Consider the following 16,356-nt stretch of genomic DNA (forward strand, 5'->3'; position numbering starts at 1 on the left):
GAGAGAGAGAGAGAGAGAGAGAGAGAGAGAGAGAGAGAGAGAGAGAGAGAGAGAGAGAGAGAGAGAGAGAGAGAGAGAGAGAGAGAGAGAGAGAGAGAGAGAGAGAGAGAGAGAGAGAGAGAGAGAGAGAGAGAGAGAGAAAGAGAGAGAGAGAGCAAATGATACATAAAGGACAACAATGAAAATATATAAGTATGTATCAAAGAATGGAATTATATCTGGACTAATCTTGAAACGTAAGTTTGATAGGCCTGACCATTCACTCTCTCTTGATGTAAACTCAAGAGCTGTCTAGAAGCAGCCTCCCTATTCGCATAAATACAGGCTATGGGTGGCTGCCATCACATGCTGACAGTCTGGAAGTCCCATCAGAGCAGGTGAGTATCACAGCAGCACTCAGTTCTCCTCCTTCTCTGTTGGATGACGGAAGATGTTGGCTAGCTCATCCAGTAAGGTCTCATGTCTGAAGGAGAGGAATTATGGTTGCTGCTCATTATTTGCATATACTACACAATTTTGTATAAAATGGGAAAACAGAACACGATGGGGTTAGGGCGGTTTTTCATTGGTCGAATCAGCGTTTATTCGAATCGTGAAACAATTTTTCCCATAAGATACTTAAGAATTAAGGGGGATAGGGACCAACCTCCAGCCTAGACTCCCTCAAAACATCACTATAACCTCTAAAAAACACCAACTTGGACTAAATCAGTTCTATTAAAGGCTTCATTTATATCTAACTTTTTTTTTATTAAACACATTAGGGTGCTGTACAGTAGCCTACATTTTTGGAAAAAAAAACACTTGCTGCGGTCTTGCGGTACTTGTCCCTGTTCTTCCTAATTGTTGATACTTTTGATCTAGGGACACCCATTTGCAGTGCAACGACACTATGAGCTATACCTGCCTCACACTTTCTTATAAGCTCAAGCTTATCTTTGAAAGGCAGGAAAATGTGCTTCTTAGGGCTGGGGCTGGAGGTGGCTTTCTGTCGTCTTGAGTCAGACAAAACACACGTTTTCCTCTAGCGTCAATTTTAGTCAAATTAAGATCCATAGTTTCTAATTAACACTTTTATAATGAAATAAATTTTCTTGTTAATTGGAATGATGCTATAATCTCAAATCAATAGAATCTTGATAAGTAGATGTAAATATATTTGTATATATATATATATATATATATATATATATATATATATATATATATATATAATTTTTTTTTTTTTTCCCGTGTCCTTTTTTGTCCTAGCCTAACAGTGGAAAGTAGTTCAGGTGTTTGTCTACATTTGTCTGGGACTGCGACGCTCCAAGGCAGAACTTTCAAGGAACAACTGGCCAAGATGAGTAGCTCTGTTGTTTATGAGTGGACAAAGCTGTCTGAAGAGTTTCTCATAAAGATCATTAAAGGCCAAAAATAGCAACGGCTTGCTGGGGGTGAAAGGCCGCCATGTTTGTTTACAGTTGACAAACGTGACAAAGGCTTGTGTGTAACGACCACTGTCGACAAAAGTCTTCGGAAAGTTGACAGAAAAGTGCTAGTATGACGCCGCCTTAGCGACGACACAGGATAGCATCGGTTTACACTTCTGCTTGGTAGATTTGCAGTGAATTTGGGGTGGTGGCGGATTTTGACCGGGTGGGTGGCGCGTGAGATATGTACGTGTGTCGAATTGGCAAGTCACTTGGTTGAACCTTGAGGATTGGGTATTAATCAACTGAGTTCAAATTGGCGATAATTCGAACTGTGAACGGTCGAATCACGAGGATCCCCTGTATGTATGTATGTATATATATATATATATATATATATATATATATATATATATATATATATATATATATATATATATATATATATATATATATATGAACCACTTTATTGCTCCCATTCTCTTTATTCTCTCTCTCTCTCTCATATACAGTGTTCCCTCGCTATTTCAGTTCGACTTTCGCGGCTTCACTGTTTCGCGATTTTTATACACGCTCATAGATACGTTCTGCAGTGTTTTTGCTATATCTCGGGGTCTGTGGCATCACTTATTAATGTTGTACATACAGTAATTCGGTAAGATGGTGTGTAATAACGATGAAAATGTATGTAAAGCACTGTACATGTATTGTTCGTATACATATGCAGCCTCACCCAACATCTTCCCTTGTTGTATCCAAGGCCCATAGAATAGAAGGTTGACCTTACATGCAGCTCTAAGGGGGTGAACCTGCTGACATCATAGTAATGTCAGCAGGTTCACCAACAGGGGAGCTTCCTTCCAGGACATGTCTTTCTTGCACGGAAACCTCATGCTCACCCTCTGCCCGCTGAGCAAATCATACTTACCTGGCACAGGAGACAAGTTTTGTGAAGGCTTCTCTGCCTCCTATTACCGCCCCACACCCTCTGCTTGCCAGCAAGTCTCTCTCTCTCTCTCTCTCTCTCTCTCTCTTTGACCGTTGTATCATTATCATATTTAATGATCTCAATACTCTTGCTGTTATTAATCATTGTTATCATTATTATTATTATCATTATTATTATTATTATTACTATTATTAAACTTTTGCTCTTATTATCATTAATATTAATATAGTGTTGCTGTCTTCGTTATTATTATTATTATTACTATTATTATTATTATTATTATTATTTAATTTTTACGTTACATATATAACTGAGGTAATTTATATCTACACAAGTAACTGAATGGGGACTTCTCAATAGCTAGACATCAGAAATTTACTTTTCAATAACTAAACATCAGAAATTTACTAATGTCTTAAGGTGCAAAATTACCAGAAAAAAATAATGGTTTTCATTTATCACATACTACATACTACATATTATATACTACTGATAATTAAAACAGTCACGCACTGCACAACATTGTGACCGGCATTGTGACAGAGAGAGAGAGAGAGAGAGAGAGAGAGAGAGAGAGAGAGAGAGAGAGAGAGAGAGAGAGAGAGAGAGAGAGAGAGAGAGAGAGAGAGAGAGAGAGAGAGAGAGAGAGAGAGTAAATGTATACTTACTGTATAAGGTTTTATAATTGGTGCGGAACAGAGAGAGAGAGAAGCACGTGAATACCTATTTTTTTTTATACCAGGCAGCTTGCTAACTGAACCAACATCCCCGCTCTGACTACTTGTGAACCTGCTGACGCCATGGATGTGCATATCAGACCCATTTTGAATGCCTCGTAGGTCGATCTTCTATTCCATGGGCCTTGGTTGTATCTTGCCAGTCTTGTCCACGCTGTTGACTGTCTCGCATACTGTATCTTAGTGTTGTGTTCGTGACAACTATTTTTGTTTAAGTAGAGAGAGAGAGAGAGAGAGAGAGAGAGAGAGAGAGAGAGAGAGAGAGAGAGAGAGAGAGAGAGAGAGAGAGAGAGAGAGAGAGAGAGAGAGAGTAAATGTATACTTACTGTATAAGGTTTTATAATTAAATAGATTTAAGTAAAATACTGTATATGTAAAGTATAAATACTGTTGACATATCTTAAACATTCTGGTACCCACATACACATACATCAAAATTCCTGGGGGGTGGGGGGCGGCAAATCCTACTTTGTGATTTTTCACCTTTCGTGGGGGGTTCTGGTATCCATTAACCCGTTCACTACGGTGACACCTATGTGGGCGTCATGAAGCCCCAGTAGCAAATACGGTGACACCTACGTAGACGTCATATTTCTTTTCTGAGCTTTCTTCAGTTCAGTTGTCCCGTATAGTGTGTTGGATACCAACTACACACGCAGTATGCTGGCCTTGAAATCCTAGTGCTCCTCCCACCATCCTTGTCTCCACCAATCACAAAAGATAAGCTACATGCGTCCGCCTTGTGTCTAAAATTACCCAATGGCATAGACTGTTCCCATCTCTCTCTCTCTCTCTCTCTCGAAAGATAAGCTATACATGCGTCCCGCTTGTGTCTAAAATATTAGCAAATGTCTCTCTCTCTCTCTCTCTCTCTCCCTCTCCCTTCCCTCCCTCCCCCTCTATCTCGAAAAATAAGCTACATGCGTCCCGCTTGTGTCTAATATTAGCAAATGTCACTCTCTCTCTCTCTCTCTCTTTTTCTCCGAAGAGAGAAGTGTCCACTTTCCTCTTCGAAGGCGACATAGTGACTAAAATATAACAGCATAATACACAAAGACGACAAGTATGACAAGCTTACACAAGTTTCCCGCGCTCGGGCGCACCACACTACCACCTGTATATCATACAAGCGGCTTTTTAACATCCGGCGCGAAGGGGTTAACCGCGATAAACGAGGGATCACTGTATACACAGTAAGACCTCGTTATACGGTACATATGCGTTCCTGAAAACCCTACTGCAAATCAAAATTACCATATACCAAACACATTATAACATGTAATAATAGGGATGTGTTCCAGCACGTCGAAAGTTGCCCCCACAGACATGAAAATACATGTAAATAGGCATATAAAAAAAATGTAAAGTACTGCACAAAAGAAATAAACAGAAAGTGTTTTTATTTACCTTTCATTCGCCACGTATTCTATCAGATGATGTTCCTCCCGAAGCTAAGGGGCAATAGGGATTACAGCCCTTACTCATAATATCCACAAAAAGAAAAAAAAAAAACACACCGTAAGGATTTTACTTACGTTCAGTGGGAAACGCGGGAAGAGACTGATTGTTGTGGTGGCCGCACGGCGTGCTGGCGCTATGGTACGGTGTAAACAAAACACGAGCGATACCGTATCTGTGAATTTTTCTTACCGTAGATAGAATCGAGGGTAGTAATTAACACAAACACCGTAACTGTGAAATTATCAGATAACGAAATACCGTATAAGGAGGACTTACTGTATATATATATATATATATATATATATATATATATATATATATATATATATATATATATATATATATATATATATATATATATATATATATATATATATATATATATATATATATATATATATATATATATATATATATATATATATATATATATATATATATATATATATATATAGGCAACCCCGTTTAACGAAGGTTCACACAACGAAATTTCGCTACAACGAAGGTTTCATTTTACTACCATCTGCTCGTTTAACGAACACCAAACTCGCTTTAACGAAGTTTTATCCAGGTAATTTTTTTCCAAATTTGAAAGCCCCACCATATCACGCAAGCTGACAGGCTTTTGAATACACCAGGAGCTGCTGGTACTAAGGCCTGCCTCAGGAAAAATCCTGGGACACCTATAGAATAAAGATCAAGATCAAGATCAAGCCTCTCGTGGACAACATGCGCAACACTCACTCCCCAGTCAAAACATAACAGCGTCAGCAGCAGCTTGTCTTCCTAGCTCAACTTACCACCAAAACGCCCTGCAATTAGCCTAGTGTTCGTAAGAAGACCAGGAAGTCTCTTACTCTCCAAGTGAAGCTAGATATTATTCACAGACACGAGAGGCCAGAAAACTATAGCAGTGCTGGCCACCATCTTGACTCCATATTATACTGTCTCTATTTTCAAGTCAGCAGACTCTATTAAGAAGGCTGGTGAGACCGTATCTTCCTTGCAAGCTAAAAGAATCACCTGAACTCGTGACTCTACAATGGATAAAATGGAAAGCCTTGTGGAAATGTGGTACATAAGTTTTGTATGCAGTACAATGATGCGCACTTTGCTTACATTCCACAAGTTGCCAGTTAGTGTCTTTCCCGTTTCATTCTTCCTCCCTTCATAAAGTTAAGATCATCAACATTATAAAGTTACGTACATACATACATTAGTGTACATTATAATGACTTAAATTAAACTACCTAAATGTTTAACTTCATAATTTTACTTTCATTAAACCTTTTACTGTACTATGATGCACTCTCACTTTGCTTACTCTCAATGGAAGTTCAAATCAGGGGTTAAACTTGTTATAATCAGTTAAACAACGAAGTGTTTTAGGAACGTAACCCTTAAACGGGGTTAAGCGGGGTTGCCTGTATATATATATATATATATATATATATATATATATATATATATATATATATATATATATATATATATATATATATATATATATATACAGGCAAACCCCAACAAGGGGTTACGCTAAAAACACTGCTGATTGTTTTCTTCCATCGTCACTGCCAACCCCTTTTCCTTTTTTACTTTCTCTAGTTCTACTCCATCTCCCATCTTATAGATTCCCACTGATCGTCTTTCTGTCTTCCCAATTTCTACGACATGGCTTTTGTCCACATTGAATTCCATCTCCCACTTTTTACTCCATTTCCAGATCTTATTTAGGTCTTCCTGCATTATTTCACAATCCTCTTTTTGCTTTATAACTCTGCAAAGTTTCGCATCATCCGCAAACAGATTTTTGTAGCTGTTCACTCACTCTAGCATGTCGTTTAAATATATGAGATAAAGTATTGGCGCCAATACTGACCCCTGTGGCACTCCGCTGTGTACTGCTCTCCACTTGGACTTCATTTCTTTAACTACCGTCCTTATTTCTCTCCCCCTTAAATAATTTTCCATCCATCTCAATGTGCTTCCTTTTAAGCCACCCTTCTCTAACTTCCACAGTAATCTTGCCATGGCACTTTAGCAAACGCCTTTTTTAAATCCAAGTATATACAGTCAATCCATCCCTCTCTCTTTCTCTCTCTCTTGTACTCTATCAACCATTCTAGAGTAGAAACTCAGTAAATTTGTTACACACGACCGACCTTCTAAAACCAAATTGGCTATTTGATAAGAGAGAGAGAGAGAGAGAGAGAGAGAGAGAGAGAGAGAGAGAGAGAGAGAGAGAGAGAGAGAGAGAGAGAGAGAGAGAGAGAATAAACAGGGGAAGAGGAGCAATAAGGTGAATGTTATTATTATTTACTGTCAAATCTGTACACAGGTATCTAAAAGAAACTTGAAATGAAGATTGTAATGAAGAGAAGTTAAAAGATGTGATATAACTTCATAACCCATTGATTACCTGAAGGCCACTCTAATATTGGGGACATTAGTTCGCTTAATGTCATTTCCAGCCACACCTTCACGGATGTAGTTGGGGCCAATCCAGAACTGCTTGATCTGAGGAAAATGAGGGATTTGTTATGAGGTGCTTAAATTACTAATAGAATACTCTAATCTACAAACAGGTAAAGATGGTAGGGCAAATAATGATTGCACCTAGAATACACACACATACACATACAAAGCCCAGCAGACCTGGTGATGTATTACAGGGGGAGAAAGGGCTAGGCTAGTGATCCTGTCTCCTAAATTATATTGAATTTGTTTGTGTTGAGGCCGAGAAGAAGTATGGTAGGGCATGAGAATATAGACGGCGCAGTCAGTGCTTCCGTCAATGTAAACAAGGGAGACAGATCGAGAGGACCCAGGAATGACATCATCGAAACACCTCTGGGATTATATAAGCTAGGAAATTGGAGTAAGGAAAGAGAATTTTCCGGATTTAAGGAGGAAAGAGCCAAAATAAGAAAGATGATCACAATGGATAGAGAAATTAGGTGTTTGATGGAGATGGTTGCTGGGATTTTTGAAAAGCAGGATCAGCAATTGCAGAAAATTAGAGCTGAGAAAAAATTGTGACAAGTTAGAGAGTACAGTTAGAATGAGCAATGATATAAAGAAAACACTATATGAAAAAAGTGAAATTTGTGAGAGAAAAGGAGGAGAAAGAAATGGTTAAGCAAATTATCTCAGCGGTCAGAGATGAAGAACAGTATCTTGAAAAGAAGTAGAAGAAATATACAGACTTGATGAATATAGTGAGGGAACTAAAAGACCTCTAAAAGTTAAACTGAAATCACAAATAGGGATAGAAAAAATATTAGCAAGAACTGGAAAGCTGGCTGGTTAAACAAAATACAACAGTATTTAGATAATGAGCTGATATGAATCAGGAAGAAAGAGAAAAAGAGAGAGAAATGGGAATTGAAGGAAAGAAAAAAAAAAAAAAAAAAGCGAGAGAAGGACAGAGGACGAGAAGAAGAATTTCTATTGTAGAGTGCTAGACATGAAGCTGAGGAAATGGTATATTCAGGAAAGGGAAGGAAAGCACAAAGAATCATGTACACAAACATAGATGGATTTATATCAGAAAGGTTGGAAGTAAGAGATTATATACTGGAAAATGGGCCGGATGTGGTATGTATAACAGAAACAATGTTAAGTGAAGACTTCCAAATGAATTTTAAAGTCCAGGTATATAATGTTTGGAGAAGAAACAGAAGCGGGAAAATGGAATGAGGAGTATTAATAACGACTCGAGAGGATATATACGTGGAGGAGGTACAGTACGGATATGGACTGGCAGAGGTTTTAAGCATAACAATTAGGACCAGTGGCAGGGAAAGAAGGAGTATCATAGTAGCATATGTGCCACTGAAGACTGATACATGGAGGCTTGATGTACACAAAGAAATGCAAATCGAAGTGTTAAATTGCCTGGACAATATGTTAAGGAAGGACAGAAGAGTACTACTTGTGGGAGATCTAAACTGCAAAAAATGTAAATTGGAAAGAGATGGATATAAACAGTCACGTTGGACGTTGGGGGGAAGAAGTGTTACAACTGGAAATGGTAAACACATTGGACCAATGGGTGAAGGACTATACAAGGTATAGAGGGGATTTGGTATTCACAAAAAACCCAGAGACTTGTCCAACCATCAAATATCAGGCTTCAATGGGAAAAAAATGATCATGTGATTATAGAAATTGAATTAGAGGATCGAAGAATTTTGAAATGTAATGAGGGATACGAACAAAAAAGATGGAATCACGTTAAGACAAATTTTGATAGTATTGACAGAAGAAAATATACTTTGGTAGTAAAACATGGAAGGAAACCATGCAAGGTCCTAGACAGTATAAGAAAGAGTAAAGAAATGTTCCTGAATACAGAGTAAAAGAGAGCAAACACACGTAGTATAATGCTATATGTACAAAAGCTAAGAAGTGTAAGGATGCAGCTTGGAAAAAAATAACGAGTCAATGAAACAAAGTAAATAGGAGACAGTATAAAGAGGCACGTAACGAAAATATTAGAGTAAGAAGGGAGGAGGAGATAAATTTTTAAAAGGATGTTGTGAAGAGATATGAAGAGGAATCCAATATTTTATACAAGTATATTAATAGAAAAATGACAAACAGAGAGACCATCACTAAGTTAATTAAGGGAAATAGGATATATGAAACAACGGAAGAAATGAGTGAACTTATTAATGAGAGCTTCAAATCAGTATTTAATGAAGAAGGAAATTTCATAGAACCAAACAACCAAGCGACACAAGAAGGATTAAGAAACATTGCGGTGCATAAGCAAAGAATCAGTAAACTACTAGAAAAGGAAGACGTGAGAAAGGCAGTGGGGCCAGATGGATTGTCAAGATGGATACTGAGAGAATGTAAATAACAACTGGTGAAACCAATCTGGGATGTGATCAACAGCTTTCTGATGGAAGAGATGTTACCAATAGAGTGGAAAAGAGCAAATATAGTCCCAATATACAAAGGAGGAAAAAACACTAAGTCCCTAAATTATAGACCAGTGTCACTGACTAATGTTGTGGGAAAGATCTGTGAAATTGTAATGAAAGAAAATGGTTCGAATATCTGGAGAAAAATTAAATAATGAATAACTCCCAATTCGGTTTCAGAAAAGGAAGATCGTGCATAACAAATTTACCAAGCTTTTATACAAGAGTAATAGATGGGTTGACAGTGTATTTGGACATCAAAAAGGCCTTCGATAGAGTACCACCTAGAAGATTCCTATGAATAATAGAACACATCGGAGGAATAAAGGGAAATATCTTGTACTGGATGACAGACTACCTATAACAAATAGGGAAATGAGGGCAATGATAAGAGACACCCCATCATGTTGGAGCACAGTTACGAGTGGCGTACTACAGGGTTCAATGCTGGCACCAATTATGTTCCAAGTATATATCAACTTTTTGCAAAAGGGTTTGAGTAGCTACATAAATTTGTTTGCGGATGATACATCGAAGACTATATGGAATTGCAGAAAGATATTAACAAGATCTGGAAGTGGAGCCAAAAGTGGAAATTAAAATTCAATATTAGGAAATGTCATGTAATGGAAATGGGTAAAAGTAATAGAGAACCTACGTGATAATACAAAATGAAAGAAGATATTGTAGTGAAAAGGAGAGAAGAGAAAGACCCGGGAGTGATTATATACAAGATAACCTGACTCCAGAAAGACACATAAATGGGGTATTTCCTTTAACATACAAGACACTAACTAATATCAGAGTGGCGTTTCACTACATGGACAAAAGTATGATGAAAAGATCATATCCACTATGATAAGACTTAGACTAGAATATGCAGCAGTTGGTGTGGTCACCAGTCACTCACCATAAAAGCAGAAGAACATCAAGAAAATAGAAAGAATCCGAGGGACTGCTACAAAGATGGTGCCGGAAATAAAGGATCTTCCTTATGAAGAAAGACTGAAGGAAGTGAAATTACCATCTCTGAAGGACAGAGGAGATCTAATAACGATGTATAAATTAGTAAACCATATGGAATAGATAGATAGACAAGACCTGGTATCACTGACAGAGGATGGAGATAGGCGAACAAGAGGACACTCCAAGATCATGAAAAATCAGTGATCCAGAAACATTAAAAAGTTTAGTTTTCCACTTAGGACGGTGGATATTTGGAACGGATTGAGTGAAGAGATTGTATTTGTAGGAAGTGTGCACAAATTTTTAAAAAAGTTGGATAAATATAATGGAAACACGTCACTGAGCTCCGCTCGAATCCTTAGAAAATGTACAGGGGAGAGGGGCCACATATATATAAGTAGGTAAATATTACTGGAAAATAGCACACACACACACACACACACACACACACACACACACACACACACACACACACACACACACACACACACACACACACACACACACACACATAGAGTTAAGAAAAAATAACACACACTACACAGAACACACAAAGCTTGGAAGAAACTCATAAAACACACACACACACACACACACACACACACACACACACACACACACACACACACACACACACACACACACACACACACACACACACACACACAATTGGCAAAAGGAAGAACAAGGAAACAATAGAAAGAATAATTAAAGGAAGGAAGACATACCAAACAGAGATGGAAATGTGTGAAATAATGAATGAGAGCTTCAAAACGGTGTTCACTGCAGAAGATTTCACAGAACCTAATAAGAGAGGATATTGGAAGATTATTGGATAAATTGGACGTAAGAAAAGCAATAGGGTCAGATGGTGTATCAGGCTGGGTGTTAAAAGAATGTAAAGAGCAACTACTGGATCCAATTTGGGAAATAATTACAAGTTCAATAAATGAAGAGAAAGTTCCACTAGAATGGAAGACAGCCAATGTAATACCGATATTTAAAGGAAGAAAGGCAACTGAACCACTAAACTACAGACCAGTGTCACTTACAATTGTTTTGGGGAAGTTGTGTGAAATAATTATAAGAAAGAAAATAGGTCAAATTTCTGGAAGAGGAGCAAGTCATATCGAACAGACAATTTGGGTTCAGGACAGGGAGGTCATGTGTGTCAAACTTATTAAGCTTCTACTCAAGAGTTATTGCAGGACTGGAAAAACAAAGACGGATGGATGGACACAGTATACCTGGATATAAAAATGGCTTTTGATAAAGTCATTCATGGAAGACTACTTTGGAAACTAGAGAACATAGGAGGACTGCAAGGAACTTTGCTAGAATGGACAAGAGATTATTTGAAGGATAGGGAAATAAGAACTGTGATCAGAGATAAAGTAACAAGCGAAGTGCCACAAGGGTCAGTGTTAGCCCCCATTATGTTTCAGATTTATATAAACGACATTCACATTGGGGGTAAACAGTTATATTAATTTATTTGCTGATGATGCAAAGCTGCTAAGAGTTATCAAAACCAGAGAGGACTGTCTGCTGTTACAGGAAGATATAAACAAGATCTATGAATGGAGTAGGAAGTGGAAATTGGAGTTTAATGCCAAGAAATGTCACATAATGGAACTAGGAAGGAGTATAAGAAGACTGGTACGGAACTATTTGATGGGAGAGGAACAAATAATAAAGACTAAAGGGGAAAAAGATCTGGGAGTGATCATACAGGAAAATCTGAGCCCGAAAAACACATAAGCAAGATATTTGGATTATCATATAAAATGTTGACTAATATAAGAGTGGCATTTCAATATATGGACAAAGATATGATGAAAAAAATCATCACAAGCATGATACGTCCAAGGCTGGAATATGCAGCAGTGGTGTGGTCTCCGAGCTCTAAAAAGGATATAAGAAAATTGGAAAGGATACAGATTGCTACAAAGATGGTGCTGAAATTAAAGGACCTAACATATGAAGAATGACTGAAGGAAATAGGATTGCCAACCTTTCAAAATAGAAGAGAATATGGAGACCTAACAACAGTGTACAAGGTAGTCAATGGCATTGAAAAGATAGACAAGGAAGACCTGGTGCTGTTGACAGAAGAAGATGGAAGGACAAGAGGACATGAAAAGATCAGGATGAGGCAGTGTGTGAAGGATATTGGAAAATACAGTTTTCCACACAGAACGGTGGAAAAATGGAATGCATTGGATAATGAAGTTGTTACAGCACATAATGTGCATAACTTTAAGGAAAAATTAGATAAATAGAGACATGGAGACAGAACACTATGCACCGCTCGAACCCTGTACAATACAACTAGGTAAATACACACCGGGAGAGGGTTACGATGGTAGTTCAGGAAGAGAGAGTTGTTAGAGAGAGGAGACATGGCTATTCCAATCTGCAGAAGGGGAGAAAGTTATCTGCATTAGATGAGCTGCATGGTGCTTAGGAAATATAATTTATGTCTGCTCAGTTAAAAAAAAATTAAAAATATATATATATATATATATATATATATATATATATATATATATATATATATATATCTATCTATCTATATATATATATATATATATATATATATATATATATATATATATATATATATATATATATATATATATACATAAGGTCCCGAGTTACGTCAGAGTTACGTTCCTGAAACATGACGTAAGACGATTTTGTACGTAACTCAAGTTTCAAAGCATATTATCGAGTTTTCAACCAATAATTTTTTATGGTTATTCAGGTAAGTAAAAGGTTATATTTTTATATTGGTATATTATTTACAACTATGTAGGAATATATTGATTAGGGCTTTCAAAGCATATTATCGAGTTTTCAACCAATAATTTTTTATGGTTATTCAGGTAAGTAAAAGGTTATATTGTTATATTGGTATATTATTTACAACTATGTAGGAATATATTGATTAGGGCCGCGAACGCGAAGGACTGCAGGTTGCCGAGAGGGGTGGCCTGAGGCCGCCAGGAGGGTGGGCAGGTCGAATGTTGTGACGCCCAGGGCGGACAGCTGGGAGCTTTGTGGAGTGCGGTAGGAGTAGAAGCGTTATATAAGTAAAAGGTTATATTGTTATATTATTTACAAGTATGTAGGAATATGAAACACAAGCTTGTTTTTGTTGTTGATTAGGGCCGCGAACGCGAAGGACTGCATGTTGCCAGAGGGGTAGACGCCTGAGGCCGCCAGGAGGGTGGGGAGGTCAAATGTTGTGATGCCCAGGGCGGACAGCTGGGAGAGTAGTGCAGTGCGGTGGGAGTATAAGCGTGAGCAGCGGGGCAGGAAATGCAATAGGAAAGGGCAATAGGGATCAGCAGACAAGCACAGACGGTGCAAGTGAGCTGCGAGTGTCGTGTGGCACACGCGAAGGCTCCGGAGTTGTTATTGTTGTGATAGGTGCGTGAGTCCTCGAGGTCGTCAACCTCCCCGTTGTCATGGTAACGGGCTTCCCATTTTCTTCTTCACTCCCTTACACACAGCTGCTGCCTCCTTCTCATGTCTTTTAATTATGTCCACTTTTTCTTGTAGCGTAATGGTTTTCCTTTTCTTAGCATCACTGCTATCACTCAGGAGTTTTCTTTTGGTGCCATTGAGCAAGATACTAAGATAGTCAGCAAACGCAGATGTAGGAACACTCTTGCCAGGGCGACGGTGTGGTGGAACTGAGGTACGTAGAGTGTTATTGTATTCAAGCATGAGGTGGGCGGTGTGGTGGATAACCACTAGTGACGCCTGGCGCCAACAATAACAATAAACCCTGCGCTTTACGATTTATAAATTTTCAATTTTTTAAATCTTAAATTGCCTTATAGTGGACTGATGTAAGTGCGAGTTTGACGTAACTCGAGACCGACGTAACCGGGACCTTACTGTATATATATATATATATATATATATATATATATATATATATATATATATATATATATATATATATATATATATATATATATATATATATATATATATATATATATATATATATATATATATATATATATATATATACAGTAAAGTCGCGGTTTACGTCGGTCTCAAGTTAAGTCAAACTCGTAGTTACGTCAGTCCACTATAAGGCAATTTAAGATTAAAAAAATTGAAAATTTATAAATCGTAAAGAGCGGGATTTATTGTTATTGTTGGTGGTTGCCCGCCACACCACCCGCCTCACGCTTGAATACAATAACACCCTGCCTCAGTTCCACCACACCATCGCCCCTAGCAAGAGTGTTATCCTACTTCTGCATTTACTGACTCAAGGTCTTAGTATCTTGCTCAATGGCACCAAAGAGAAAACTTCTTAGTGACAGCAGTGATGCTAAGGAAAGGAAAACCATTATGCTACAAGAAAAAGAGGACATAATTAAAAGACATGAGAAGGGAGGCAGCAGCTGTGTGTGAGGGAGGGAAGAAGAAAATGGGAAGCCCGTTACCATGATAACAGGGAGGTTGACGACCTTGAGGGCTCGCACACCCATCACAACAATAACAACTCCGGAGCCTTCGCCTGGGCCACAAGATACTCGCGGCTGACTTGCACCGACTGTGACTGTCTGCTGATCCCTATTGCATTTTCTGTCCCGCTGCCCACGCTTCTACTCCCACCGCACTGCACTATGCTCCCAGCTGTCCGCCCTGGGCGTCACAACATTCGACCTGCCCACCCCTCCCGGCGGCCTCAGGCGTCCACCCCCTCTCGGCAACCTACAGTCCTTCGCGTTCGTGGCCCTAATCAACAACAAAAACAAGCTTGTGTTTCATATTCCTACATAGTTGTAAATAATATAACAATATAACCTTTAACTTACCTGAATGACCATAAACAATGATTGGTTGAAAACTCGATAATATGCTTTGAAATGTACGGAAACTCGAGTTACATACAAAATCGACTTAAGTCATGTTTCAGGAACGTAACTCTGACGTAAACCGAGACCTTACTGTATATATATACACACATAGTAATACTCCGCTTAACGAACGTTCGTCTAATGAATTTCCGGTTTAACATACTAAATAAAGTTAGACCAAAAAAGTCCACATAACGTACAACCACATCCGTTTTAGCGAATTTTCTGGGTTTAAATTTGCCAGGTGAGGGATCGAACACGGCAGCTTCGCTGTGATTGGTTGGCTCCCTGCCTCTGTCTCTAGCGTTCCTGAAGTTGGATCCAAGATTCTTTAACGTCAGAGCAACCTCCTGCCGCGAAATGGCTTCCATGAACGCTTAGAAGGACGGTGACAAGGTTGCTATCAAGTTGCTCTGAGGTTGGTGGGAACACCACCTCTGGAAGTGGTGTTACTGTCTTATATATGCATTTATGTTCGCAAAACAACATTTCTATTAGCTTTTTTACAAACCTTGTCCCCAAGAAAGGAAGGACTGTTTTGTAATGCATAAAGTGAAATCTTACATGGAATACCAAAAAATAAAGCAGAGATGAGATCGGCCACAGACAAAGCGGAGACTCACGGCGTCTCGGCTGCTTCTTCTTCTTGTGACCCTTTTAGCTTGTGTGTTGTCTTTCACCATGATATCAAATTTATGTTTCCACTCATCTATTGCCTGCTATAATGGATATCATATCATAGTATTCATATATGCTCATGCCATGAGGATAACCTCGACTCTGTGGCACTGGGTGATAGTGCATTACTAATGAAATACCGCGGTATTTCATTAGGAATTCACTATCACTCAGTGCCACAGAGTCGAGGTTATCCTCATGGCATGAGCGTATATGAATACTAAGATATGATATCCATTATAGCAGGCAATAGATGAGTGGAAACATAAATTTAATATCATGGTGAAAGACAACATGCAGGCTAAAAGGGTGAGAAGAAGAAGAAGAAGT

At 38.3% G+C, this 16,356-nt stretch overlaps 1 protein-coding gene across 1 annotated transcript in view; it reads right to left on the minus strand.

Moving 5' to 3' along the window:
- Positions 1-257: 257 nt before the first annotated feature.
- Positions 258-16,356, minus strand: part of LOC123519725 (AMP deaminase 2-like) — a 226,816-nt gene continuing 210,717 nt past the window's right edge. Inside the window, exons 17-19 of the mRNA XM_045281229.1 lie at positions 12,807-12,875; positions 6,982-7,079; positions 258-463 (exon numbers count right to left, since the gene is read on the minus strand). Coding sequence (XP_045137164.1) covers positions 397-463; positions 6,982-7,079; positions 12,807-12,875 — 234 coding nt within the window. The 3' untranslated portion in view covers positions 258-396. The remainder of the gene's footprint in view (positions 464-6,981; positions 7,080-12,806; positions 12,876-16,356) is intronic.

This window comes from Portunus trituberculatus, chromosome 46 (assembly GCF_017591435.1).
Source record: "Portunus trituberculatus isolate SZX2019 chromosome 46, ASM1759143v1, whole genome shotgun sequence".
NCBI lineage: Eukaryota > Metazoa > Arthropoda > Malacostraca > Decapoda > Portunidae > Portunus > Portunus trituberculatus.